This window comes from Podarcis cretensis (assembly GCF_951804945.1).
Source record: "Podarcis cretensis genome assembly, chromosome: 12".
Classification (NCBI taxonomy): Eukaryota; Metazoa; Chordata; class Lepidosauria; order Squamata; family Lacertidae; genus Podarcis; species Podarcis cretensis.
In genome coordinates this window covers 47,905,662-47,932,453 of record NC_137181.1, presented here as the reverse complement: position 1 = coordinate 47,932,453, position 26,792 = coordinate 47,905,662, and the positions used below count along the sequence as shown (strand labels likewise).

Here is a 26,792-nt window from a genome sequence, read left to right as displayed (position 1 = left end):
CACCATTTATTAAAAAAAATTATACACATTTGAAGGCTTCCTAATTTCCCTTATCATTTTTTGTTCCATCTTACCTGGTTCTATACAGCTTTGCTTTCTCGCAGTTAATATATTCCCCTTGATACGTGGCACTCTGCACAGGCCCTTTTAAGTGTTTACCCTAGCACAGCAACCATATTCATGCATGCTTATTAGCAACCCCCACTGAAAACAAATCATACTTATGGGTGATTATTGAACAGGGCTGCAGTAAAGTAAGTATTAAATATTCCTTTCTTTGTATTAGGCATCAGGCTGAAGCAGTGGTAGCTTAAAATGGTTCAATTAGTCTTAACCCTATTTGTTTGCACTCCAATAATAATTTAATCTGAAATGTTTATAAGCAAGAAGCAGGCCTTTGGCAACAAAACTTGTATATGGTATAAACTGCACCAATATTAGTTCTGTTAAAGCTGAATTCTAGAAATGTTGGTAGTCTAAATTACAAAACTCTTGTAACAAATTTAATAGTTGTCAGTTGAGCACAATTCCAGAGGTAGAAAGCAATCTATAAAAGCACACAAGTAGATAACACATTGGTTGGTTGATGCTGAGCTTATTTTAGTAATAAAGTTTATTTCCAAGAAAGTAACTCACAGGAAGGACACACAAAAATGCTGTTGTAAAAATGCAAAATGGAAACAGAATGGAGTGTGGTTGAACAAGTAGTTGAAGCAATTAATTGTGGGATTGCCTAGAACCATCAAACTTCCAAACCACTTTTTTTTCCCAAATCTGTCTTTATGTTTATGTTAATCACCAGCTAATGACAAAAGCATTTCTCCAGCAGGCTTATCCAACTGACCATACAACATTCAGTCCAGCAAGCATAAACTGTAGTTTATTGCTGGTGGTTTAAAAATAGTTAGCCTTAGAGCCATTGGTTCTAAATAGGCTTCTCTTGGATTGCAGCTTCTTTGTTTACTAAATATATACCTGAAATATTACTTAAATAAATACTACTAAGGTGACATTATTATAAAGCAATTGGCAAGAGACCTTGTAAGTGCAGAGCGACTGCAAGTGTCATTAACCCTGCCTAACTTTCAATTTTTGGTTGACCTGCCCGGATTAGAAAGGGAATTAAATGCTTTGGTGGAGGAAGCCCTGGCAACTTCTGCTTCCCAGAGCTTTTTATCCTACACCACTTGAGTGATAATCTACAATTGAACATAATAGACTAGATCATTTGCCAAACTTACTCCTAGTGCAGTTTTCTCTTATCAATTCAAAGCAACTTTCACCTCATTGCTTTATTTTCTTCTTATTTGGAAACTGAGGATTTTAGGCATGATGGCTCAAGAGCATTTCCAAATTCAGTATTCTCCCATAATGGTATATCGGTGATAGCAAATTTTAGCATTCAATGCTTCCTATTACACACTGCATGGCCAGAGGAACCAGATATTGGCTCGTCCCACATTTTCAGCCCACTAAGTCTTCCAAAAGACTTCTCTTGCGGCTAACAAAAGTATACCAAACAGTTACTTTTCCATGTAACGGTCATATATAATTGGCTAGGGTGTGTGACAATGATAATCATTTTTTAAACAAGGCTCTCTCTATATATCGTATAGCTTTTCATTCTTCTAACTATAAGCTTAAGCAGATCAAGTGTTACTATTTTAGACACTTTTCCAATCCAGGCATCCTAAGGAGGAACTGATTACGCTCAACAAATTTACTCTCACCTGACCTGGGCTTAAAAGGCAGCGTGGCATTGTGTTATAAATTAAACCTGTCAGCTTGCCTTGGTTTTCACTGGACCCTCATACCTTCTGTAAAGTCTTCACATAATTAACAAAAAGACAACATGACGACGCACTATTCATGAAAGACTAAATCTGTTACACATCACCGGCTGCTGAAATTACAGTAATCTCGAAGTGTTCTGTGTGCTAGATGCTCTTCATCTTAGCCATAAGTTCTTCTAGACTTTCTTCAGATTCTGGAACAGTTTCCCCAGTAACAGCGTTCTCTTCCTGGTGAGGGGAAAAGAGTAGTAAATGCCTTTACACCTTTTCTCTATAGCCTCAAATCCAAAAGCCCCAACAAGCTTGGTGTGCTGAACACCACACACATTATAGTAAAATAGCCAATCCAAATAAACGTAATTAAATACTAACACCTGTCAGTCACCCAACATCACCATCATGTCGGGACCCGTTCTGCCTGCCTTGCATGGCAAGTACAGAAAATCCAAGCTTAGTCACGCCAGGCTGAAAGTTACCAATGATCAATGCTGACTTCAAACTCCACCTTCTGCAGCGGTTGGCTACGCTACTGAATGCCTAAGGGGGAAACTCAGAAGTTCATCCCAGTGAGCTTTAGTTAAGGCCTATCAGGTGATAGCATCCTTCCACAAGCAGGAGGACACTTCAAGGCTTCAAACTGTTCACTAGCAACTGCATCTCTGCATGCCCTTTGCCTGATAATCTGGAGGCCTCACAAGCCAGAGGTTCCCACCCCTTTGTAAAGCAAAGGTTAGCAAAGCACGTCAGTACCAAGTGAGCAGAGGCTCTCTCCGCCAGGGAAGCTACAACAGCCAAGCTTGGAAGGTGCAAAGCTTGCAGTGCTGCTGTGGCTATGACAGCAGTTGTGGGCTGTTAGGATCATCCTACTTTTATGTAGGACCCTGGCAGAGAAACATGCCCGACTGGCATGTTGTCTCCCTCCTGGTTGATTGTTTGGGAGCTTCAAAAGCTTTCTCTAGCCCAAACATCACAGCAACTGATGCCAAGAGGCATCAGCACACTTACGATTCTGCAGAGTATTTGCAGTTCGTGTAACAGAACTCAGCAGCACAGCGTTTTGGCTAATCTACTTTTATTTACATATAATACACTCAGCATTCTGACTTTGCTGTCTGATGAAAAAGAGGAAGGAGCTAAGAGGAAAAAAAACCAAAGGACAATAGTCCCACTTTCCGGAACACAGTAACACAAAACATCCTGTCTCTGTCACTTCCCACACTGTGGAATGAAAACATATACCGTCATGAGATAGGCAACAATCCCATGACTGCAAACAAGGAGCAGGAATCCTAACATCAACTTCATTGACGCACACGATGGAAGTGAAGACTGCAGAACAGCAGCACTGATTGCTCATTCCCACACGCAACTTGATAAGTTAAAGCCAATCCAAATAAAATGTTTTCGACGTTAGCTAAAAACAACTTACCACCTTGTTTGGTATTGTGTATGCCATTGTGATTCCTTCTGGAAGATCGAGAACTGGACCCGAAGCAGCTTTTAATTCTTCCTCTGAAACTTCCGATACCAACTCTATCCCTGATTAGCCCCAAACACATCAATGCAAGGGAAAGCATTAGTGCAGATTAATGGTATACACAGTAATCGTCTACAAATATAAAAAAGTTACAGACTGAAATTATGTTTCAGGGCAGATAAAGACATTACAGTGGCACCTCTGGTTATGAACGGGATCCGTACTGGAGGCCCGGCCGTATCCCAAAAACTTCGTAAGTGGAGGTGCCCTTCTGCACATGCACGGCGAAACCTGGAAGTATACACTTCCGGGTTTGCAACAGCCATAACTCAGATTCTGTAACCTGGAGGTTACGCAACACGAGGTACCACTGTACGTTTTAGTCAAAAACCTCTTCAGGCAATTGAAAGAGCAGGGAGTAGGGCTGTTACCCTCCCCCATGTTGGACTGGCCCAATGGATCTGGAAGCAGTGGTAATGTTTAGGGGTTTTTAAACCCTAATTAAGCATAACCTCCCAAAGTGTGGGATACCCTTCCATGATAATAATAGATCACAATAGTGAGAAGACCATAGCTTGTGCTGCTATCACAACTATGTCCTCACTTACAGCTACCTGTTTTTTGGGGTGGGGGTTCAATTGAAATCATTCACAAGAGAGAAAGTAAGTAACAGCTGCTTAGGCTGATGGGAATTTTACTAGTTCCAAGCTAGTTGTAAGCTAGCAATTTGTGTTGTCTTAGTATCTTAACTCACCCCAATCATTCTCTTCATGAACTATTTCTTCTTCCTGTTCAATTACTTCTACTTTAGGATTTTCTGCTGCTTTTTTCTGGAAATACAAACACAGTCACAAGTCGTTTTCGTTCCCACTCTAAATAATGGGAAAAGTTAAATAATTATATGCTAAAGGCCCATTCAGAATGACCATACTAGGGTAAATATCTCCAAAGAGTTCATGCTACATTTTCTAACTTCCGCTGAACAAGTTATCCACCCCTTTCAAGGAATCGGAAAAGGAGCCTGAGCTCTTTTAGTAATTTATTTTACCTTGTACTCTTCCTGCTGGTGTCTACAGTTTCTGTCATCGCACTGTGGATTTGGCCTCATCGTCATGGAGGGAAAGAAATCTTGCATTGCATTATAGCCCAGGTAAAAGTTCACCGTGCCAAAATTCAGTAAATATCTGGGGGGAAATACAGGAAGGATAAAAGAAGAGAAGAGTTTATTGTTTGCATGTGTCAGACGGAAGACACAGCACTTTGGTTCATTATGGGTGACATCCTACTTGCGCAACAGAAATCTTGCACAACTGGAGTTCTCCTTCAGCACCTGTGCACCCCGAAAATCTGCTCTGGAGGGTCCCTAACTATCTGCAGCAAATATAGGAGGGTGTGGAGGGAACAGATGGAGAATGCACAAGGACACAGCTGCTCACACTACTCTGGATCTCACCCAATATGCTTGATGTAATCCTTTTGCCATGAACCAATTCCCACTTAAACTTTTTTTTTTTAAATCGAGGCATCTCAGTCACTTACTTCAGGACGTTTTGAACAAGAAGACCGGCGACCACTCCCATAGTGGTGGGAAGGCTGGCGGCACAAACTCCCTCCCGTTTGAGCGTTTTCTCATCTATATTTGCCGCTACAACAAGTGGAGGTGCACACTAGCCAAAAAGGGAAGAGGAGTTTGAGAATCATAAAAGGGACATTTGAAAAACCCACGAACAGGAGAAGGATCCAACAAAAATGACTTTAGATTCCAACAACTTTCACTTCACCTTAGAAGGACAGCACAATGGAACTTAGAAAGCATAACGTCACATACCGCAAAACAAGCCGATTCACCAGGGATGATGAGTTGGATATGGCCAGAGACAGCGTTTTCGCTCACTCCAGATTCCATCCATATTTGTCCAAGCTCATTACAAGCCTTAAAAAACATAAAACACGTACTATTTATACATGCATAATTTGCACTTGCTGCAAAAATCTAAACTGCTTATGTGCTGAATCAAGCTAAAGGCTTATTTCAGGGGAGGGGAACTGTCTAGATCTTGAGCTCCCGCCCCCCCAACTGACCGGTGGCTACTTTGAAAGATGAGCCAGGACACCTTTGCTGTAAAATCACCTGCCCGTCACCATGACATCAGGTGACCCAAATTCAAAGGCAAGAATCGGTAGCACACTCCTGGTTTCCAGGCCTGAAAATGAACTCATTGTAGGGGAGTTGGTCATCTAAAGAATTTCAATTGAAAATAAGTTCTTAGGAAAGCAAAACTTCATTTGAGTTTTGTGACAGACTTCAGCAATCCCTCAAACTTCTCAAACCAGATCTGGAAAACGGATCCCATTCATGTCCATGTCACAGAAGTCTGTATTCACCCAAGGATGAAACTGAAGTCGCCAACGAAATGCAGTTCAATCTCTAGTATTACTGTTTTTGTGTATCCTGCTTTCATGTAACATACACAGGCTCAAGGCACGATGATACTGCAAATGCACCAAGCACAGCTACTGTGGAACAGCCATATCTTTTCAGAAGTGGCTCGCTTGGGAACCCTCTGCCTCCCCCACTGAGATGGCACAGCAGCCATACCTGCTACAATGTACTGGGCACGAGATCCATAGCTTCTAGCAGTAGGTGTGCAATGTGCACTTGGGTGATAACAGGAGGCATGTGTGCGTTGCTGTTGCTTCACTTACTGTGTTAATTGCCATGCGTGCTTCAAAATTATCCACGCAGCTCAATACAAGATCAACAGGTTTCCCTTCTTCTAAACCTCCATTGCTATAAATAAAAAGGGGAGAAAATGGAAATATTAAGGTTCCTTGCAAGAAGATCAAGGAAGCTGTTTTACCATGAAACTCTCCATTCATTATTAGCATGGAATCCTTCTCTGCTCAAGGGTTGCATCTTCTCCTAGGAAATCTTACATGGCCCACATGCCAGCAATGGGCAGGGCCAGAACGACAAATGCCAATTTAACCTTTGTACAATAGGCTAAGGGGATTGGGCTGGATCCGGCCCCTGGGCCCTAGTTTGCCTACCCATGGGCTAGTTGCTTACAGAGACCCCTCTATCCTCCATCCAAGCTAGGGAGAATCATTATAAGAGTTAAAGGATTATTTCCAGCCATTTAAAAGCCCTCAAGGATGGGGTAAGGCTAGGCCAGACCAGACAGCAGTGTGGCCTGGGAGAAAGGGTGTGTGGCCTAGAGAGTCCCAAGGCCAAACTGAGAAGCCTGGAGAGCTGCATTTGACCCTCCAGGCCTGAGGTTACCAACCCCCTGATTTAGAGAAATGTGAATCAGTAATGTTTTGTTACGACCACCACTACCAGCCCCCAAAAGATATGTTACCTGATCCTGTCCATAAAATGTTGAAAGTTGTCCACAGTTGTGATGTTGTAGTTATGTACTTCGAACTGTACATCAGGGTTGATGTTCCTTAGGGATAAAACAAACACTGCAGCTTTAACATGAACATCTTGAAAAGCAGCCCCACACGTTTGTGTTGCAAATTCTAACATACAGTAGTACCTCGGGTTAAGAACTTAATTCGTTCTGGAGGTCTGTTCTTAACCTGAAACTGTTCTTAACCTGAAGCACCACTTTAGCTAATGGGGCCTCCCGCACGATTTTTGTTCTCATCCTGAAGCAAACTTCTTAACCCGAGGTAATATTTCTGGGTTAGCAGAGTCTGTAACCTGAAGCATATGTAACCTGAAGCGTATGTAACCCGAGGTACCACCGTACTAAGGTTGCAATCCCATGCTCCTACTGGACTCAGAAGAACTTCCTTCCGCATCAAGGTACGCAGCATGATTTCTTTAAGATTAGTTTCTCATGAAACTTTTTTTTTTAAAAAAAAGTTGGAAGTTCTGCATGTCTGAAGTTGCATTCCAATAACTGGATGGCACCTCCCACTTTCACATACCTCAAAGTGTGCTCTGCTGCTTGCACTTTACTCAGTCCGGCTTGGTGGGGTTGGAAAAAGAGCCTGTTCATATTGGCCAGCTCCACCTTATCATAATCAAACAGGAGCAGCTAAAAGAAAGATTACAGTGACACATGAATGGCCTTTGGTCAGGTTCACGTTTAGGACAGACAGGGTCACAGCCCTTGGGCTAACAAATATTATTCCTACGGATTCTAAAGTGGCAAACATATTTATTTCTAAAACACCTGAAATTCAGTTTTAAAAGACTGTGATAGTTTAAGTAAAATGAGATTCAAAATTTAAATTCATCACAGACGCCCATCAGCTTTAAATAATAACTTTTTAAGGGTTACTTCCACAAGAAAGCTCCCATTTGTCCCTCATGTGCTTCTGTGGCAGAGATAAAAGAATCAGAGAACAACAGTACAGTGGTACCTCGGGTTAAGTACTTAATTCGTTCTGGAGGTCCGTTCTTAACCTGAAATTGTTCTTAACCTGAAGCACCACTTTAGCTAATGGGGCCTCCCGCTTGCACGATTTCTGTTCTCATTCTGAAGCAAAGTTCTTAACCCGAGGTACTATTTATGGGTTAGCAGAGTCTGTAAACTGAAGTGTATGTAACCCGAGGTACCACTGTACTGGAGATCCGGGGGGGGGGGGGGTTGGATGTAGGAAATAAAGCTTCAACACTGATGTTTGCTCTTTGGCCATGGGCAAGCCAGTTCCTCTCTTCCTAACCTACCCTACAGGACTGTTGTTAGAATTAAATGAGATAAATCCATGTATGTTACTTCAACAATTTTAGAAAAATGAAGTACCATTATAAGAACCAAGAAGGACATGCAAGGAGAACTGTGTGTCCTAAAATGCACAGTAAAGATACTTCCAGGAGCCTCTGCCAACTACAGCTTCTAAACCGTCACTAATCATCATGTATGTGACTACCCTTTACCCATTACAGAGGCCACTGTGAATACATTTAAGTTGACAAAGGGAAATTAATCTTTCACCAAAGCACCACTGATTTTACTCAGGACAGTGTTGTTATAAGGAAGAAACGTATTATTACCTTACCAATGCCACATCTTGTCAGCATCTCAGCAGTTACGCTGCCAACTCCACCAACACCCACCACTGCGACGGCAAAGGAGCGGATTTTCTGCAACAAGAAACCAACACCGGTAAGCATTTTGTGCCGTGAGTTTACATCATTAATGCAAACTTCTATAAGAAACATTATCCCACCTCATAGTCTTTCACAATTCCCATTCTTTTCAGCGCCATCAGGCGACTAGAGAGAGGGAAGAAACAAAAACACTTTTGTCAAGTGGGCTTCATTCACATGGCACAGCTATTTCAAGATCAAAAGGAGATTAGCAAATTCCATGGTGCAAAATTGAAGTGCGTTGAAATCCCTGTTTGTCTTGGATGTTTCAGCAGCTCCAGATCTCCCACAGTGATTAAATTAACTGGATTCATTTACGACATCCTGGAACATAAACCAACAGCCTCCAGGTTGGTGAAAAGGGCTAAACAGAAACACTTTGAAGGTGTGTATACAGCCTGTTCATGCCACTAATTTCTGTGCTGCCACTAGGAATAGCCATTACTTGCCTCTTACTGTTCCATTACAGTAGCTGAAAATGCCACACCACTTCTTGACTGGCTGTTAAGGATTTTCATCTATCCACTGACATAGGGCTGCTATATTTCAAAAAGTTAAAAAACTAGGACACCCCCCAAAAAGTTGTTGAGCTTTTTTACTGCAATGCTTTATACTTTAAACTCCAGCTGGTGCAGAATTCAGCAACCAGGTTGCTCCCTGGGGCAGGCTGGTTTGAGCACACAACACTAACCCTGGCCCAACTGCACTGGCCACCCATGAGCTTCTGGGGCCCAATTCAAAGTGCTGGCTTCAACCTATAAAGTCTTAAATAGCTCAGGACCGCCATACCTCAAGGATCACATCTCCCCATAGGAACCAATGCGGACCCTACAATCTTGAAGCCCTTCTTTTGTGTGCCTCCAGAGGTTAAGAATGACTAGGCCAGAGTGCCAAACTAGGATCTGGGAGCCCAGGGTCTGCAAATTCCAGCTCAGCCTTTGAAGTTGACTCGGAAACTACAACTAATTCAGAATGCGGCAGCTAGACTAGTGACTTGGAGTGACCGCTGAGACCATATAGCACCGGTCCCAAAAGACCTACATTGGCTCCCAGTACATTTCTGAGCACAATTCAAAGTGTTGGTGCTGACCTTTCAAGCCCTAAACGGCCTCAGCCAGGTATACCTGAAGGAGCGTCTCCACCCCCATCGTTCTGCCCAGACACTGAGGTCCAGCTCCGAGGGCTTTCTGGCAGTTCCCTCAATGCGAGAAGTGAGGTTACAGGGAACCAGGTAGAGGGCCTTCTCGGTAGTGGCGCTCACCCTGTGGAACGCCCTCCCATCAGATGTCAAGGAAATAAACAACTGACATTTAGAAGACATCTGTTTAAGGAAGTTTTTAATATTTGATGTCTTATCGTGTTTTTAATTTTCTGTTGGGAGCCGCCTAGAGTGGCTGGGGAAACCCAGCCAGATGGGCAGGGAATAAATTATTAATAATATTATTTTACTTTGGAAAACTGTTAAAATGATATATAATGTAATTCAATCAAGGGGATTTGAGGAAGTCACTTAATAATGTTACCAAGATTTAAACAGGATGTATGTCTGTTTGTTTTAATATATTTTTTGGAAAATTAATTTTTAAAAATTGATAAAAAAATTATTACTTTACATGAAGCTCACTGGGTGAACCTGGGCCAGGTAGCCTATAACCTACCTCGCAGGGCTGGTGTGGAGCGGGTGTGTGTGTGGGGGGGGGGAGAACCTTGAGCTCCTCCTTGGGGGGAAAGGGCGAGATCACAGAATGGTAGAGCTGCGAGGGACCCCGCCCCACAATGGTCATCTAGCTCAACCCCCCCCTGCAATGTAATTCACGACCACCCTCCCCTGCTCCAAAGACCAGCTCACCTGTACGGGTTGGAGTCGGTCACCTCCGAGCTCATCTGCTCGATCCTCGCCCGCCGGCCTCCTTCCCCCCGGCCCAGCTCTTCCTCCAGCTCCCGGACGCGGCGCCGCAGCTGCTCCACCAGCTTCTCCGAGGCGGCCATGGCCGATCTCTAAGCGGAAAGCCCGCAGTACCGGCTGCTTAGCCCAACCCCCCGCCGCCGCGGCCAGAGACACGTCTCCCCAACAGGCGCTTCCGGGAGTCACGGCAAAAGGCTTCCCCCCGCGCAACGCAGCGCCGGCGACCACAGTTCCGGCCTTCAGAGTTCTCTCTCCTTGCAGAAAGTTGCTGCGAGTTTCAGAGTCCGGGGGTGGCGGGCGGGTGGGGAGTCTGGTTGCCCCCCCCTTGCAAGCAAAAGGGCGGCCAAGGAGGGGCAGGCGGGCAGGAAGGAGCAACTGCACCCCACAATAAAAAAAAACTGAGGTTCTCTCCCCCCCACCCATAAAGCCTGCCCCACACCAAAACCAAAATCCTGGTTGCCCCCCCTTGCAAGCAAAAGGGCGGCCAAGGAGAGGCGGGGGGGGCAGGGAGGAGCAACTGCCCCCCACAATAAAACAATAACTTAACTGAGGTTCTCTTCCCCCACACCCATAAAAACTGCCCCACACCAAAACCAAAATCCTGGTTGCCCCCCTTGCAAGCAAAAGGGCGGCCAGGCGGCCAGGGGGGAGCAACTGCCCCCCACAATAAAAAAAAAACAACTGGTTCTCTTTCCATCCCCCACAGATAAAGCCTGCCCCACACCAAAACCAAAATCCCGGCTACGCCCCTGAAAAGGGCACCATTTTGCTTTGCCCTCACTCCCCGGGTTTTGCATTGCCTTGCAACTGGGTTTAAGGGTTGCAGGCTAAGGAGCCCTGTCCACGCAAGACTTGGGAGTGGACCCATTCAAGTTAGTGGACTTGCTCTCTAAAGCAGAGACTAGGTCTGGGCTACGACACCGCCACCCTTGAGGGGGAAAGCCCGGTGCAAGAATGAATTAATTCAGAGTTCAGCTCGGTCTCCAGAAAAGAGCATGGTCTGAGCCGCAGGGGCAGCAGCCAAAACAGCTCTTTCTACTGGGTGAGGAAGAGGTGAGTCTTTGCAAAAGCTTTGGAGTAACTTAAGAGGCAGCCCTACAGTTTGGAGGTGTGTCGCCTTTGGAGGAGCGGCTGCAGCAACCTTTGCGCTGCAATTATTATTTCACCCCACCTCCCTCTTTGCTCTCGCCTCCAGCGTAGCAACAAGTCAGCGAACCGGTTCGAGGCCGCGACTCCGCAGTTGGAGAGGAGCCTCTGCAAAATGGCAAGTGAGCCCGATACCACCGAAGTGAGGAAGCCGCACAGATTTGACCAGGGAGCCTTGGAGAGATACCTGTGCCGGCACCTGCCGGGCTTCCCGCAGCACCCACCCGAAGCGCTGAGGGTCAGGCAGTACAGGTAAGGATGGCAGCTTCGCGGAGCAAGGGTGCTCGGAAATCAGGGCACTGAATTCAGCGAGATTCCTGCATTGCATGGGCTAGATGACCCTGGGGCTCCTTTCCAAGACTACAATTCTATGATCCATCCATTCACACACACACACCCTGGCACAAGAATCGTGGGAACCGTAGTTATAGGCAGGACTTTTTTTCAGCCAGAACTCTTCTCAACTCCAGATCCCTCTCAGGTGGGCGCCATTACCATTAAAAGAATAAGGAAGGTGTTTAAGCTGAGTTCTCAAATTTCATTAGTGCCCTGTGCAATGCCAAAATTTGGTACCCTGGACCTATTGCGCTCCATTCTAAAGCGTAATTGTTGCATCCCCGGCGGCAACCCCCAATACTTTGCGGTGCACCTAATGACCAAACAGGGTAAAGGTAAAGGTAAAGGTACCCCTGCCCGTACGGGCCAGTCTTGACAGACTCTGGGGTTGTGCGCCCATCTCACTTAAGAGGCCAGGGGCCAGCGCTGTCCGGAGACACTTCCGGGTCACGTGGCCAGCGTGACATCGCTGCTCTGGCCAGAGCCAGAGCCGCACACGGAAACGCCGTTTACCTTCCCGCTGGTAAGCGGTCCCTATTTATCTACTTGCACCCGGAGGTGCTTTTGAACTGCTAGGTTGGCAGGCGCTGGGACCGAGCAGCGGGAGCGCACCCCGCCGCAGGGATTCGAACCACCGACCTTTCGATCGGCAAGCCCTAGGCGCTGAGGCTTTAACTCACAGCGCCACCTGCGTCCCAATCGACCAAACAGGTTGCCGTCCCCTAAATCCACCTCTGCCCCCAGGATTCTTTGGGAAATAAATTGTGCTTTTAAGTTAATGTGTGTTCGCAGCCTTTGGTAAACGCTGATTGCGCTGCAGCCTTAGGACTGTTAAATCAGTGTGTGGAGAGAAATGGAAAGGAGTGCATTTAGCTGCAAACATTTCACTGAAATCTAATAGGATAAGATTGCTTTCCTTTCTCCTGCACATTTTTCCTTATCCCCTGAGGTACCCTATACAGTGGTACCTCGGGTTACATACGCTTCAGGTTACAGACTCTGCTAACCCAGAAATAGTACCTCGGGTTAAGAACTTGGCTTCAGGATGAGAACAGAAATCGCGTGGCGGCGGCAGCAGGAGGCGCCATTAGCTAAAGGGGTGCTTCAGATTAAGAACAGTTTCAGGTTAAGAACGGACCTCCGGAACGAATTAAGTACTTAACCAGAGGTACCACTGTATTTTTAGAAGTGTGAATTAAAGATGCTTGAATAAGTTAGGACATCTCCGGTAGGTGAACAATAACCCCCAGATCCCCCAGCTTCTATCCTTTGTAGAACCTGAGATATGAAGCAAAATGTAAAGGCACTTTTTTGTCAGAAATAAGTCTGCCTTTGCCTTTTCAGTGTTTTACTCCCTTCCCCACCTCCACCAAGGACACCCATGTTATCTATTTTTATGGAAACATTCCAATATATTAAAGGAGACAAATCTTCCCTTCTTAGTTATGCACAGAACATATATCCATGATTCTTTTTCTCCCATGTATCATTCCCCTTCCTCTCTCCCCAGGTTGCTGACAAGTTCTGCAACATTAAAGCAGACCCTCTAGGCAGTTTTTGGACTCCCAACTCCCTTTAGCCCCAGCAAACACTGACAACATCTAAAGGTTTTCTCACACATGCTTTCAAACAGCCCAGTGCTGCTCTTTGAACCTCCGAAAACCCAGTGGTTCAAAGAGCACCACAGTTTGAAAGGCTTTTTTGAGGCCAGAAAAGTGTTATGTAATGTTATTCCGCTTCTCAGAGTAGTGAGAACACTTGCCTATCCAGGTGTTATTTCGTTTGGAAAGAGAGCATTTGAAAAATATTGGTATTTCATAATATTTGCACTCATTTACAAATGTACAGGCTGTTCATGGGTGGAGAGCTTCTAAACCAGGCATGGCCAAACTTGGCCCTTCAGCTGTTTTGGGACTATATCTCCCATCATCCCTAGCTAGCAGGACTAGTGGTCAGGGATGGTGGGAATTGTAGTCCCAAAACAGCTGGAGGGCCAAGTTTGGCCATGCCTGCTCTAAACAGTCCACCAGATAACCAGTCTTCTCTCAAATCAGATCTCTAGGAAGAAAACCAGCAGTCTGAGAACCCATATACAGCTCTATGTGTCTTTCGGGATCTCACTCACTTCAGTTTGTCCTTTGTTTTCCCCACAGCTACACAGATTACAATAGTTTTAGCTAATGGGGGAGGAGACAGGAATGCCTTTCCCCCCAAAATGGCTCTCCAACTGTTTCCTCATTGTAGGCCATTTACCTGTAATTCACCTAACAAAGGAGAGACGTGGCAACTTTATCAAGGCAGTCTCTCCTGTTGGAATGCCCAATTTTACAACAATCCGACTTCCGGGTTGGCGCCATCGCCGAATGGCGGACTCCCTCCGAGCTCCGGAGGGAGTCTGCTCGGCAGGGGCTGGGTTCTACCGCGCCGGCGACGCGGGGACCCTCAAAAACCATGGGCGCTGAAACCCATGGGCATGGTGACTCGGCTGGCACCGTTTGCGCCCCCCCGATCACACGAAGGAGCCTTTTTAAAGGCTGCGGAGCGGGTGACAGGGGGGGGGGTGCTGTGAGTCCTCCGCTTCCCCTGCCGAGCGAAGCCGCATGCCATTTGGTGGAGAGCGCTGACTTCTTCCATTGAAAATCTGGATTTAAAAGAACAACCCGTGAGTAATTGGAACTTGGATTAAAAAGGAGAATAAATTTTTTCTTAAATTCGGAGCGAGCGGGGGAGGTATAAAAAGGAAGTCAACCTCCCCCCTGTTGTAGAGGAGCTAAAGCAAAGGACCTGACAACTAAGATCGAGCGCAACCTTTTCTTTTGATAAAGATATTAATTTCGCGATGGAAAATTATAAGCTGGGCTGGAGGAGAAGAGTGGAATGTGAATTAAAATACAACACCCCCCCCGGAAGCCCCGGGAGCGATCCGTGAGAGCGCCTGGAGAGGAGAAATAGAGGTTTTGACAGCTGTCAAAGGAGCTGCCAAAACTGAAGAACAAAAAGAGAACTTTGTTACGAGGACTTTGCTGGTTACATTTGTTATAAATTGGATATAAACTGTTTAAAACAAGGAATAATAAGTTACTTTGACTGGTGGGTGAGATCGGGAATGAAACTGAGTTACTATAATCCCTCTAGAGGAGCTGTGGGTTATTACAAGTATCGCTGGCATGGAATTTGAATCGGACATTTTATCTCTGCAGAAATGGAACACTATTTTGTCTACAGAGGTCTACACACTAAAGGAGACAATAGATTTATCTATTGAAGAATGGAAGGGACTTGACGTAATGTTTTGTTCCTGAATAACAAAGCCTCTGTAGAGGAATTACAAGCTTTTTGGAATTAGAACATTTGTGCAGGAGAGCAGGGGGGAAAAAAGGAAAAAAAAAAAGAGGAGAAGAGAGAACATCAAGAACAACAAGAAAAACAAGAACTGGACAAAGTTGGAAGATAGACCCTTTCTAAGATTGGACATTTGAAATTAAAGATGATTAAAAGACGGTAAAGATTACTAAAAAGACGGCAAAGCGGACTGGTGAAGGATTATGGCTTAGATTATGGTTCAGATGTGGGAGCTCCAGGAGACAGTGGATTTGATGGACATTGGGAACGCAACCGGGAAAGGGGGGAGGGAAATTTGGAATCCAAAGGGTGTTAAATTATATTTTATTCTTTTTTTAATTCTTTTATGTTAATCTGTATCTTATATTAAAGAGGGAAACTCGTGGAAGGGAACAGGTCGATTTTAGGGGATGGGAAAATATTTTTTAAATTGGGTTAATGATAATAATTTTAAAATTTGGGGTAAGAATTTGTTGAATCTATTTGAAAGAATTGGAATACAAGAGGGGGTGGGGAGGGGGAAGTCCTGGAAAGATGATATTGAAAATAAGGCCTTAAATTTGGATGTTTTTCTTTTTTTTGTTATATTTGAAAATCTTTAATAAATATTATTTAAAAAAAAAAATTACAACAATCCTAGCCCATTTATGGTTGTAGCTCCACATATAGTACTGACCTGCCTATCCTGGTTGTGTTTGAGCAATCCCCAAAGGGAGGAACAAAGGACGCAAATAGGCAAGAGAGACACACTGTTGTTATCTTGGACCATTGCAACTAATTAACCAGCTTTGAAACTGTGTTCCAGAAACCCATAACCTACCAGCAATGCACCTGTTGTTTGTAAGGACCAGATAACTTTTTTTTTAGTGAGTTACAGAGTCTAATTATTGCTCTCTGAACTCATAGAGCACACTGCATTCTGCTTTTGTGCTGTTTTTTTCCTCAGCACCAAATCTGGGGTTGTTATGGCTTTGGAGAGAGAACTTGCCACGTAATGAGCAGGTGTACTATGCGTGCTCTGAACGTCGATTCCAGATTTAGTATTTATATTTATTTATTTAGATTACATTTGTGAATCACTTCCCATAAAGTATCTTGAAGCAATATCGTGGTAAAAGCATCAACAATAAAAATTGTGTTTCTTATAAAATAAAAGCAATTTCAGATATAGCAAAACAATTTTGAATCCACTGAAAAGGCTTGCCCCAAAATGTGTTGCTTTGATCATCAAAGCAATTTGCTTGTGCAAGTGTTTCATGAGAAAATTTCATAGGTGTGGTTGTTCTTCCATGCACCCAGACTTTTAACTAGTTAAACCAAAGTTATTAAATTTGGTAAGGGTGCACAACCTAGGGTCCTCCAGATGTCACTGAACCAACAAGCACAAAACAACCCCTCTGCAGTGCCACAAATCCAACTCAGTGGCGTAACGTTTGAAAACATTTATCACTTCTCCTGCCTGGGCAGTTATCTTTCCACAAGGGCTGACATTGATGCCGAAATCCAACCTCACCTGAACTCTGCAAGCATTGCTTTCTCCCAGTTGAAGTGCAGAGTGTTTGAGGACCGGGACATTTGCAGGGAAACCAAAATGCTTGTTTGCAAAGCTATTGTACTACCAACCATATTGTACACTTGTGAAACATGGACCACTTATAAGCGCCATCTCCAACTCCTTGAAAGATTCCATCAGTTCAGTGGTGTCTCAGAAAAATGTTCCATATCACTTGGGAAGACAGGCGAACTAATGCCAGTGTACTGGAAGAAGCAAAGATCACCAGTGTCAAAGCAATGATACTTCAACATCAACTTTGTTGGACTGGTCATGTAGTTCAGATGCCTGATTATTGTCTTCCAAAGCAACTACTCTATTCTGAACTTAAAAATGGAAAGTGTAATGCTGGTGGTCAACAAAAGAGGTTTAGAGACTCTCTCAAGGCAAATCTAAAAAAATGGAGTATAAACACTGACAACTGGGAAACATTGCCCTGTGGGTGCTCCAATTGGAGAACAGCCTTTACCAAAGGTGTCGTGGGCTTTGAAGACGCTCAAACTCAGGTCGAAAGGGAGAAACGTGCTAAGAAGAAGGCACATTTGGCAAACCCTCACCATGATCAACTCCCACCTGGGAACCTAGGCTCCCACTGTGGAAGGACGTGTGGATCCAGAATTGGCCTCCACAGTCACGTGTGGACTCATTGTTAAAACAGTGTTTATGGAAGACAATCTTAGTCGGCTACAAGTGATCGCCAAAGAATAAGAAGACGACTGGACCACAACTCCTATCATCCCTGGCCATTGGTCATGCAGGCTAGAGCTGATGATATATGGAGTTCAACCACATCCAGAGGACCACAGGTTCTTCATCCCTTTTTAATCCTTCGTTTGGTTTCTGTTGCCTTTCATTTCATTCCACTTTTATTTGTATACTGCCTTGCTATATTACTATACAGAAGGCAGTTTATAGGCTGAAGAAACAACAAAACAGATGGCAAAGATAACACAAGTATTAACAAATCTGATCCGGTAGAAAAAAAGTCACAATAACTTTAAAATAAGCAACTTATATCCAATAAAGCAATATTCAATAATCCATTGGAATATTATAGTAAACAGTAAAATTAAATATCAGCAAATAATAATGAAACAGTTTGCACTTATCAATTACAATAAAGAATTAATAAACTAGAATCAGTAAAAAATAACGGCAAGTCACAATGCATGAAATACTGCAAAACATACAAAACCATGCAGAAGGATCAAAATGAGAAACGAGAACACTTTTTTTGGGGGGGGGATTAAATATTTATTAAATTTTCACAAATTATATAAAGACAAAACAAAGCAACAATGCAAACAAACATAAATCAGACAAAAACAAGTATAGTTTCATTCCCTTATTTTCAAAGACCTTACTTCCCCGACTTCCTCACACCTTCCCTTTCTGTATTCCAATTTCTAATCAAAGTTCAGCAAATCCTTTATGAGAAACGAGAACACACAGCTTATAATTTTATTTTATTTTTTAATATCCCTGAACTCCTATTCTCTATTCCCAGCTGCTTCTCAAAGTGCTGGTCTGGGGGAAAGTCCTAGGGCTGGAGGGTGGGGCAAAGCAGGTGGAAAAAGCCATTGCTTGATGAACAGCAGAGTCTCTCTCCCCCCTCACAGTTCTTCCTCTTGAGCAGCTCTCTTAGGAAGCCTCCTAGGGCTGGAAGGTAGGCCAAGATAGGTGGGAAAAGCCATTGCCTGGTGGGCAGCAGAAAGCCTCTTATTCATCACTACATTTCCATGGCCCGAAGAGCTCAGCCTGCTGAATTTTTGTTTGCTGCCCTAGGAATCTCCTTCATTCATACCTCGGTAGAGTGCGAGACTCTTAATCTCAGGGTCGTGAGCAAAATACTCCTGCATCACAAGGAGTTGGTCTGGATTGCTCTTGTGGTTCCTTCCAACTCTACCATTCTATGATTCTATAACCAGCATGTGTTGGGTTGTATTTACACTTACCTTCATAAAATGTTGTAACTCACTTGGTGAGCTTTTCTGTGTGTAAAAAGTGACTAACAAGTTTTTAAAATAATAATAATAATAATGCATATCTTTGCTCACATAGCTCAGGGCAGTCCAACCCAACTTTTTACTTGGAAAAAGGCCTCAAGACCTACGTACTGAGGAAGAAACCTCATGGCTCACTCCTACCTCAAGCTCATAAGGTAAATTTGCTGTTGTAGAACAATCCGTTAATGAAATATCTTTGGCTTTCATTTGAAAACATTGATTTGGTTAGCAACAGGGTGCAGAAGGAGAATGGCTCCTTCAGTTGACCATAAGGACTAGGCTCGCAGGTATAAAAAGCAGAACTTGCTACCCTCCAGAATTTGTGGATCTTGTGTTACATTTGCTGCTAGATTTGTGTCAAGGATTTGTCAGTAGTTGGCGTTAACATTTGTTACTAGCAATGTGATGTGGTTGTGTTATGGGATGGAGTTGGTGCAGTGTGTTATGACTTGGTGGTTGGGGGTTTCAGAGTTTTATAGACCTCCTCCTGTGACGAGGTGTATGTCTGAAACCACATGCGCGTCCACCACATGCATGAACTCAATGTGAAGCTCTGAGAGGGTTGGCACCTTTAGCATGGAGCCATTACATGCATCTGTTAAAAATAAAATGTGATACTGTGTATACCTTTAGCTCTCATGCCCAGTAATGAACTTGTCACATCAGGAAGTAGGGCAAAAAATGGTTTATTACGTGGAAATGAAAAGAGACAGAGCATATGGATGTTTCGCATATGTGAGCAGCAAACACTCATTAAACACGTACACACCTTCATTCTAAGGAATAAAGAGAGTCCCTAACTACCCCAAAAGCTTAAAAGAGTGAGTGCCACAGGCTCACATTAAAAAGAAAGGACTGTAAGAAAGGGAGGGGTGTACACCTGTTCTAGAAGCGCACAGAACACAAAGTCAGGGAATTAAGCTTTCCCTTTAAAATCCTAGGTCCACAAGCCAACATCATCTCTCACCTGTGCCTTTGGTTGTCTAGCAAAGGATAGGATTGATCCTTAAGAAATAAAAGAGGGGGGGGGGTCCTGTTTGAGCTGTGAGACAATGAACCATTCAAAATCTGGGGTTTGGGTATAGCCTGAATCTTACGAAACTTGGTAGAGAAAGGGGCTTCCTGAATGACTGAAGAATGAAACGCCCACATCCTTTGAACTGTTGTTTACTCCTGGGATAGCTTCGAAATAAGGAGGGCACAGCCACATTTATCTATACATGTACCTTGAAAGAGATCCCATTGTCTCTGTAAAGTCTGGCTCCTGCTTACAGGAGGGTGGTGGCCAAATTTTGCTGAAACAAAGATTAGTATTTTGGTACTTTCTGCAGCTATTGGGGTCCAGATGGTAGATATTCATTCCAGGTCACATCTAAGATAGTAGCCTGTATGTTAGTCACATGCATATTTTATATTAAACTTACGTCAGCTGAACTGATCCATAGAAATAAACCATGTGAAATGGCTAGATTAGCCTGCACTTGTATGCAACTCTTGAGCCACAGAGAGGAAGGGTGTTATTCTGGTTAGCGTGTTTGGTTTTTATTGGCTGTTACATGTGTGAGATTGATGTAAAGCTGTGCAATCAAAAAAGAAATATAACCCTGGTAAGGTTGCGCATTTGGTGTGAGTGGCTAATGAAAGTGAGAAATTGTGAGAACTGTTGTGTGGGTGGAATGTCTATGTGGGCTTGTTTAACAAATGATACGGTTCTTCGTTTTAGACTTTTGTATTGGCATGGTTATTGTTACATGTATGGATATTGTCCTGTGTCGTACATCTGTGCATGTGGACTTTTCTTCTTCTAAAGTTATCGAGATTGTGTTTACTGTAGACTTACGTATTTGGATTTTTTTAAAAAAGTAAACTGCTTCAATATTGTTAATAGGTGTTCTATAAATTACTTAAATGGATAATTTAATCAGATAGCACTTACCCAAATGTATGCAAGTGCTAACGGTTGTGATTCATTTCTAATGGCTTCATTGCACCTTTAAGGATTTGTGAATGCTGGATAATAGGCCGGAGTATTTGAAGTAAGCTCCGCTGAGCTCAGCTGAACTTGCACTCAGGAAATTTGGTAAAGGGTTGTAATCTTAAAACTGCAGTCTTATGCATGTTTGCTGGGAGTCTGCTCCATTGAACTTAGCTGGGCTTACCATTGAATAAACTTCTATGGGATTGTGCTGTAAATCTTGCTGGAATGCATAAGAATTGCCCAATTCTTAAGTTCTACTGATCTGAGTAGGGCAAGCGCGTCCGTTTCTGTGGATCACAGCTTTTGTCACTTAAGCTCCTATCACTCACATTATTGTATATCCTACCATAATCCTGTTCAGGTCGACAGAGAATATCAGGTTCAGAAAGCCTTGTTTGCCGTTGGATTTCCAGTTCCTGAGCCTCTCTTATACTGTAGCGATGCTTCTGTGATTGGAACGGAGTTTTATGTGATGCAACATGTACAGGTTGGTGCTTTGATTGCAACAGCATTTATTGCACACACTTTACCTGCTCCATGGGCAAATTTAGCCCAGAATCCTTAAAAACATAAGAATGTCCCCACTGGACCAGATCAAAGGCCTATGAAGTCTAACGTCTTGTTCTCACAGGGACCAAGAAGCCTTCCAGCAGGGCATGAGCGCAATAACCTCTACATAAAGCACTGGTCCCCTCCCACCCTTCTTCCTGAAATAAATCTTTATTCCTCCTCCTTGCTTCTGATGTAGGTCTTCAGATGTCAAAGAGAAAAACAACTACCAGACTTTTAGAAGACATCTGAAGGCAGCCCTGTTTAGGGAAGCTTTTAATGTTTAATAGATTATTGTATTTTAAAATTCTGTTGGAAACCGCCCAGAGTGGCTGGGGAAAATAATAATAATAATAATAAAAATAAAAATAAAAATAAAAATAAAAATAAAAATAAAAATAAAAATAAAAATAAAAATAAAAATAAAAATTTATTTATACCCCGCCCATCTGGCTGGGTTTCCCCAGCCACTCTGGGCAGCTTCCAACCAAATATTAAAATACAGTAATGCATCAAACATTAAAAGATTCCCTAAACAAACTGTAGTTTGTTAAGGGTTCTGTGAGACCCCTCTTACCCAAATTTCCCTGGGAAGTGTGATATGCTGTTAACCCAACTGTAAGAACTGTAGCTCTGTGGGAGCGGGGAGAAGGGATACAGGTCTCCTAACAACACTCAGTACCCTGAAGAAACTGTGGTTCCCAGGATTATTTGGGGGAAGCCACGACTGTTTAAAGTGGCATGATACTGCTTTAAATGCAGAGTGCAGATGGTCTGGTGCATCTTGTGTTTTAAAGCTGTAATCTTCCCTATTTGCTTCTCACCCACCTTATATTTGGCTCCTGGTGTTTTTAGGGTCGCATCTTCCGAAACACTGCGTTACCTGGCATAAGTCCAGTGGAAAGATCTGCTTTATACATAGCTGTAATAGAAACTCTGGCCAAACTACACTCATTCAATGTGAATTCACTGGGACTCCAAGGCTATGGAAGAGGACCAGGTTACTGTAAAAGGCAGGTAAATGATCTACAAAACCTTTCCAATGTTTCAGCCTCATCGTATGACTTTCTTCACCAGTAATGTTCTCTTTGCCATTTACAGAGTGACTGACTTCCCTCCACACACACAAACGTTTTATTCTATTTTATTTTATATTTTGGTGTCAGGCAAAGGATACGTACTTCAACTCTTAAACAAGGAAGTTTCTGCAAGTCTTGGGTGATATTTAAGTGGCTGGTGCCAGCAACTAATAGAGCACATTTACAGAAGCAGCAGCAGCAGCAGCAGCAATGGCCAGAGATCAATGGTCGTTTCCAGTTTGATTTAACTGCAGCTTCTGATCAAGCAAATAGGTTTTCTGCAGCTCTCTTACACTTGCAGTTCTGCTTACACAAACAAACCCCAACACTGTTCACTTTGCCCTTTCTTTGTTCCTCCTCCTCATACTTCACTGCTGATGTTCCCATTATCAGTTTTCCACAACAGATCACACCACATCTTTACAACATCTATGCTTCTGACTTTCATTAAAAAAAAACCCATTTGAATTGTGCTACTCGTTTGCTGTGTGAGGAAGTGTTCCCTTTTGAAAGAAAGAAATAAGGCTATTAATTTTATGGATTAGGATAGTGGTTCCTAAACTTTCCCCCCCATGGAACACTTGAAAATCGCTGAGCGTCTTATCTGACCACTTAATGATTTTTCTTCCTGTTGCAGCAATTGTCATTCACTCTGCTTGATGCTGCATGATTTTTAAAGGTTTTTTGTTTTTTTGCTTCATTGGTTTCTTATAAATTGCATTTTATCCTATTACAAATACAATTAAATACAATATGGGAAATGAAAGAAGCAATAAAAATTCACTAAAAAATGATTATGATGGATGTGCCCTCTTTCGCCTTCAATCACAAATCCATAGACATACTGCGCACTGCCTTAATGAAGTCCATGAACCACATTTTGGGAACTCCTGGACTAGGATCCCAAAAACTCTGCAACTATAGCAATCTGCTTTTGAAAGCAATATTGTGATAGAATTCTAAAAAAGAAATGGAGAAGTCCGCTAGCACAAACCTTTTGTCTGAGCTTAAGCAATTTATTTTCTGATCACAACCATAACATTTTGCCTTCAGTTGGGCCTCAGTCTAACATATATTCCCCCCCCCCCGTCCCTTACTGATTTTGTTTTCAGGTATCAACTTGGAGAAGACAGTATCAAGCAGCTGCTCATGCAGACATCCCAGCTATGGATGAATTAGCTGAATGGTTAACCAGCAACCTTCCTGCTGGCGATACAGAAGAAAAGTTGGTCCATGGAGATTTTCGATTAGACAACATCATATTTCACCCAACAGAGGTATCGTGCATACGGCTTCAGTTAGACTTGTAGCATTTTCAGTACTATGTGCATAGAGCCCTGAGATAAAAGTAAAGGTAAAGGTACCCCTGCCCGTACGGGCCAGTCTTGACAGACTCTGGGGTTGTGCGCCCATCTCACTTAAGAGGCCAGGGGCCAGCGCTGTCCGGAGACACTTCCGGGTCACGTGGCCAGCGTGACATCGCTGCTCTGGCCAGAGCCAGAGCCAGAGCCGCACACGGAAACGCCGTTTACCTTCCCGCTGGTAAGCGGTCCCTATTTATCTACTTGCACCCGGAGGTGCTTTCAAACTGCTAGGTTGGCAGGCGCTGGGACCGAGCAGCGGGAGCTTACCCCGCCGCAGGGATTCGAACCGCCGACCTTTCGATCGGCAAGCCCTAGGCGCTGAGGCTTTAACCCACAGCGCCACCTGCGTCCCCCGAGATAAAAGTAGTCCCTCTTATTTCTGTGTGCTTCGTAAGATATTGCGTTTTCTGCCTCTGGGGAAGATGTCCAAATACTTTTGTGTGTCATCAGAAGCAAGACAGGGATGACACTGCTCTATTGGTTAGGTGCAATTTGTTTAAATTTGTCACCAGTGGCCACTCTGAAAAGGGATTGGAATGAAAGAAAGAAAGAAAGAAAGAAAGAAAGAAAGAAAGAAAAGGCTATGGAATGCTTTGTAAATGATACAAGAATAAAGGAGTCTGTTAGAAGGGGGCACATTTCCACCCAAAGATTGGATGGTGCTGAGGGTGACTTGTGCAATTGGTTTCCAATTCTCTAAGAGTATGTCTGCATAATCCTTTTTGTCGTGCCTCAAATTTATTTATTCCATAGGTTTGAATCAATTTGATGCCAGTACCCTCATGGATCACTCCTTTACCATATTACATAAAAAAGGGACTTGAAGGACAACCCCTCCCCATATAAACTGTCCCAGACTCTGTGCTCATAATCCGAGGCCCTTATTTGTGTGCCTTCTGCATGCGAGGTCTGAAGGGCCTTCTCTGTAGTGGCTCCCAGTTTGTGGAATTCTCTCCCCAGGGAAGTTTGCCTAGAGCCTAAAATATATATAATGAAAACGTTCCTCTTCAACTAGGCCTTGGGCTGATTAATATTCTACAGCCTTTTAAATGTGTCTGAGGGAAGAAGGGGTATTACTTGGCTGCTTTGTTTTAGTGATTTACTTGTTTTTATCGTGACAAGTAGACAATTATGAGAAAGGACATTGATAACAATGTTCCTCACTGAAGGAGGCCTCTTACTGCTCCATTAGATACACAAATGTCTTTAGATTTAGAAAGGAACACTGAACTATATTTTATATTCCTAATAGAATAATAGACTTCAGAGACAGAGTACATAGAGATGTTGTAATACTGAACGGAGCCAGTAGTGATACGAATCGACCACCATGCTTGGAAAGCTTTCCTGACTTCTTCTGAATGACATGTTGTGCCAGAATGTCAGGGAAAAGGACAGTGTGAAGTAAAATGGTTCAGAATGAGGGGAGAAATTAAAAATCTGGGCAGTGGAGCTGTAAACTCTAGGCGTATCTTCCTCATGGTTTGAACCGAGCTGAGAAAACCAGTTGGGCATTAACCCTGTAAATAAATTCACATAGTTACATAACTACCTTGTGGGAGGGATCATTCTAAAAAGAGCCCTCTAAAACTTCCCTCCTGCATCTCTGTGCCACCTCTTTTGTGAGCGAAAGTTGAGCCCTTTTTGCGCAATCAACAAATGACGCAACACTTGTAGAATAAAGTCCAAACCTCCGCTTCGGTTTCATGACCATAACGACAGCCAGTTTAGGCTTTGCTCTGCAATCGTCCCCTTAAGTTCAATTTCTTTCCACAAAATACTAGTCCAGTGAAGTAGCAGCATGTGATACAGGGCACTGATACAAAGGTGGTGGGTTTTCCCCCCAATTCTTGCTTGTTCCAGTGGACCTGGCCCCTGCCTACTAGGCTGTGCCTCTAGTTCTGAGAGGTTTTCCTCAACCTTCCATTGCAACACAGTAATATCCTTATGCAATGTAATAATAATAATAATAATAATAATAATTGTTGTTATTATTTATTTATTTATACCCTGCCCATCTGGCTGGGTTTCCCCAGCCACTCTGGGTGGCTTCCAACAGAATATTAAAATGCAATAGTCTATTAAACATTAAAAGCTTCCCTAAACAGGGCTGCCTTCGGATGTCTTCTAAAAGTCTGGTAGTTGTTTTTCTCTTTGACATCTGGTGGGAGGGCATTCCACAGGGCGGGTGCCACTACTGAGAAGGCCCTCTGCCTGGTTCCCTGTAACTTGGCTTCTCACAGCGAGGGAACCGCCAGAAGGCCCTCGCCGCTGGACCTCAGTGTCCGGCAGAACAATAGGGGTGGAGATGCTCCTTCAGGTATACTGAGCCGAGGCCATTTTGGGCTTTAAAGGTCAGCACCAACACTTTGAATTGTGCTTGGATACGTACAGGGAGCCAATGTAGGACTTTCAAGACCGGTGTTATGTGGTCTCAGCGGCCACTCCCAGTTACCAATCTAGCTGCCGCATTCTGGATTATGGTAGTTGTAGTTTCCGGGTCACTTTCAAAGGTAGCCCCACATAGAGCGCATTGCAGTAGTCCATTCCAAAGCAATTATTGGACACATGTTGGTGGCGGCTTGATACAATGCCAGAAAATATTGGGTGCAATCAGAATGAGCCCTGTGCTTGCATGCTTTGTGATTCTCTCCCCCCCATCACTTCCAATTTAGTGGCAAACCCTCATTTGCTTTTGCCTTGATACTGGGCAAACAGTGGTATATGCAAACTGCAGTTTACAGGCAAACCAAGATTGCAAACCACAGTTTTAACTGCATAATAATTGCATGGTTTTGCCATTTTCTAAATCTCTTAACACCGAGACAAATATTGGGGTGGCTCCTGGCATCATGGAATCATAGTGAGAGACCCATAGAGCCAGTCATTATTTTTTTTAAGTGACTCTTTAGAGCTGGTAACACCAAGGTTGAGGGTTCTATCCTCCTAAATTGCAGGGGTTGGATTAGATGATCTCCAGGGTCCTTTCTAACTCTACAATTCTATGATTCTTTTAAAAAAATGACAAGGGGAGGGGGGGGGTCACAAAAAACTTTCTTGGGGGCAGGATGCAGCCAGTGGAACATAGTTAGTTGGTCTTGTTTTACATGATAGATATAAATGCTTGTATGTAAATTCTGCATCAATATTTTGGAGT

At 43.5% G+C, this 26,792-nt stretch overlaps 3 protein-coding genes across 6 annotated transcripts in view; 2 read left to right on the top strand and 1 right to left on the bottom strand.

The window, feature by feature from the left end:
- NPHP3 (nephrocystin 3) overlaps positions 1-26,792 on the top strand; it is a 224,095-nt gene that overhangs the window by 57,835 nt on the left and 139,468 nt on the right. The gene's annotated exons all lie outside the window — the stretch shown is intronic.
- On the bottom strand, positions 580-10,487 carry UBA5 (ubiquitin like modifier activating enzyme 5). 2 transcript variants are annotated; one of them, XM_079947391.1, is made up of 12 exons: positions 10,227-10,487; positions 8,458-8,503; positions 8,282-8,371; positions 7,210-7,319; positions 6,633-6,719; positions 5,977-6,061; positions 5,099-5,203; positions 4,810-4,937; positions 4,319-4,454; positions 4,025-4,100; positions 3,226-3,332; positions 580-2,021 (listed from the first exon to the last, which is right to left on the bottom strand). In XM_079947391.1, the coding sequence occupies exons 1-12, from the start codon at positions 10,364-10,366 to the stop codon at positions 1,938-1,940; spliced, it is 1,194 nt and encodes a 397-aa protein (XP_079803517.1). In that variant the 5' UTR covers positions 10,367-10,487; the 3' UTR covers positions 580-1,937. The 2 variants fall into 2 exon arrangements, with proteins under 2 accessions (XP_079803517.1, XP_079803516.1); XM_079947390.1 differs by having other exon boundaries at positions 3,223-3,332; positions 10,227-10,483.
- The window catches only part of ACAD11 (acyl-CoA dehydrogenase family member 11), a 43,883-nt gene continuing 28,228 nt past the window's right edge, over positions 11,138-26,792 (top strand). Inside the window, exons 1-6 of the mRNA XM_079947296.1 lie at positions 11,138-11,155; positions 11,479-11,681; positions 18,721-18,820; positions 21,005-21,130; positions 22,048-22,209; positions 23,384-23,548. Coding sequence (XP_079803422.1) covers positions 11,545-11,681; positions 18,721-18,820; positions 21,005-21,130; positions 22,048-22,209; positions 23,384-23,548 — 690 coding nt within the window. The 5' untranslated portion in view covers positions 11,138-11,155; positions 11,479-11,544. The remainder of the gene's footprint in view (positions 11,156-11,478; positions 11,682-18,720; positions 18,821-21,004; positions 21,131-22,047; positions 22,210-23,383; positions 23,549-26,792) is intronic.

Excerpts from the sequence above, each read along its gene's own strand:
- UBA5 (XM_079947390.1), bottom strand. The coding sequence starts at position 10,366 with ATGGCCGCCTCGGAGAAGCTGGTGGAGCAGCTGCGGCGCCGCGTCCGG. Across the intron at positions 7,320-8,281 it reads CAAGATGTGGCATTGGTAAG|CTGCTCCTGTTTGATTATGA; the intron begins GTAATAATACGT and ends TCTTTCTTTTAG. Across the intron at positions 4,938-5,098 it reads GTGAATCGGCTTGTTTTGCG|TGTGCACCTCCACTTGTTGT; the intron begins GTATGTGACGTT and ends CTTTTTGGCTAG.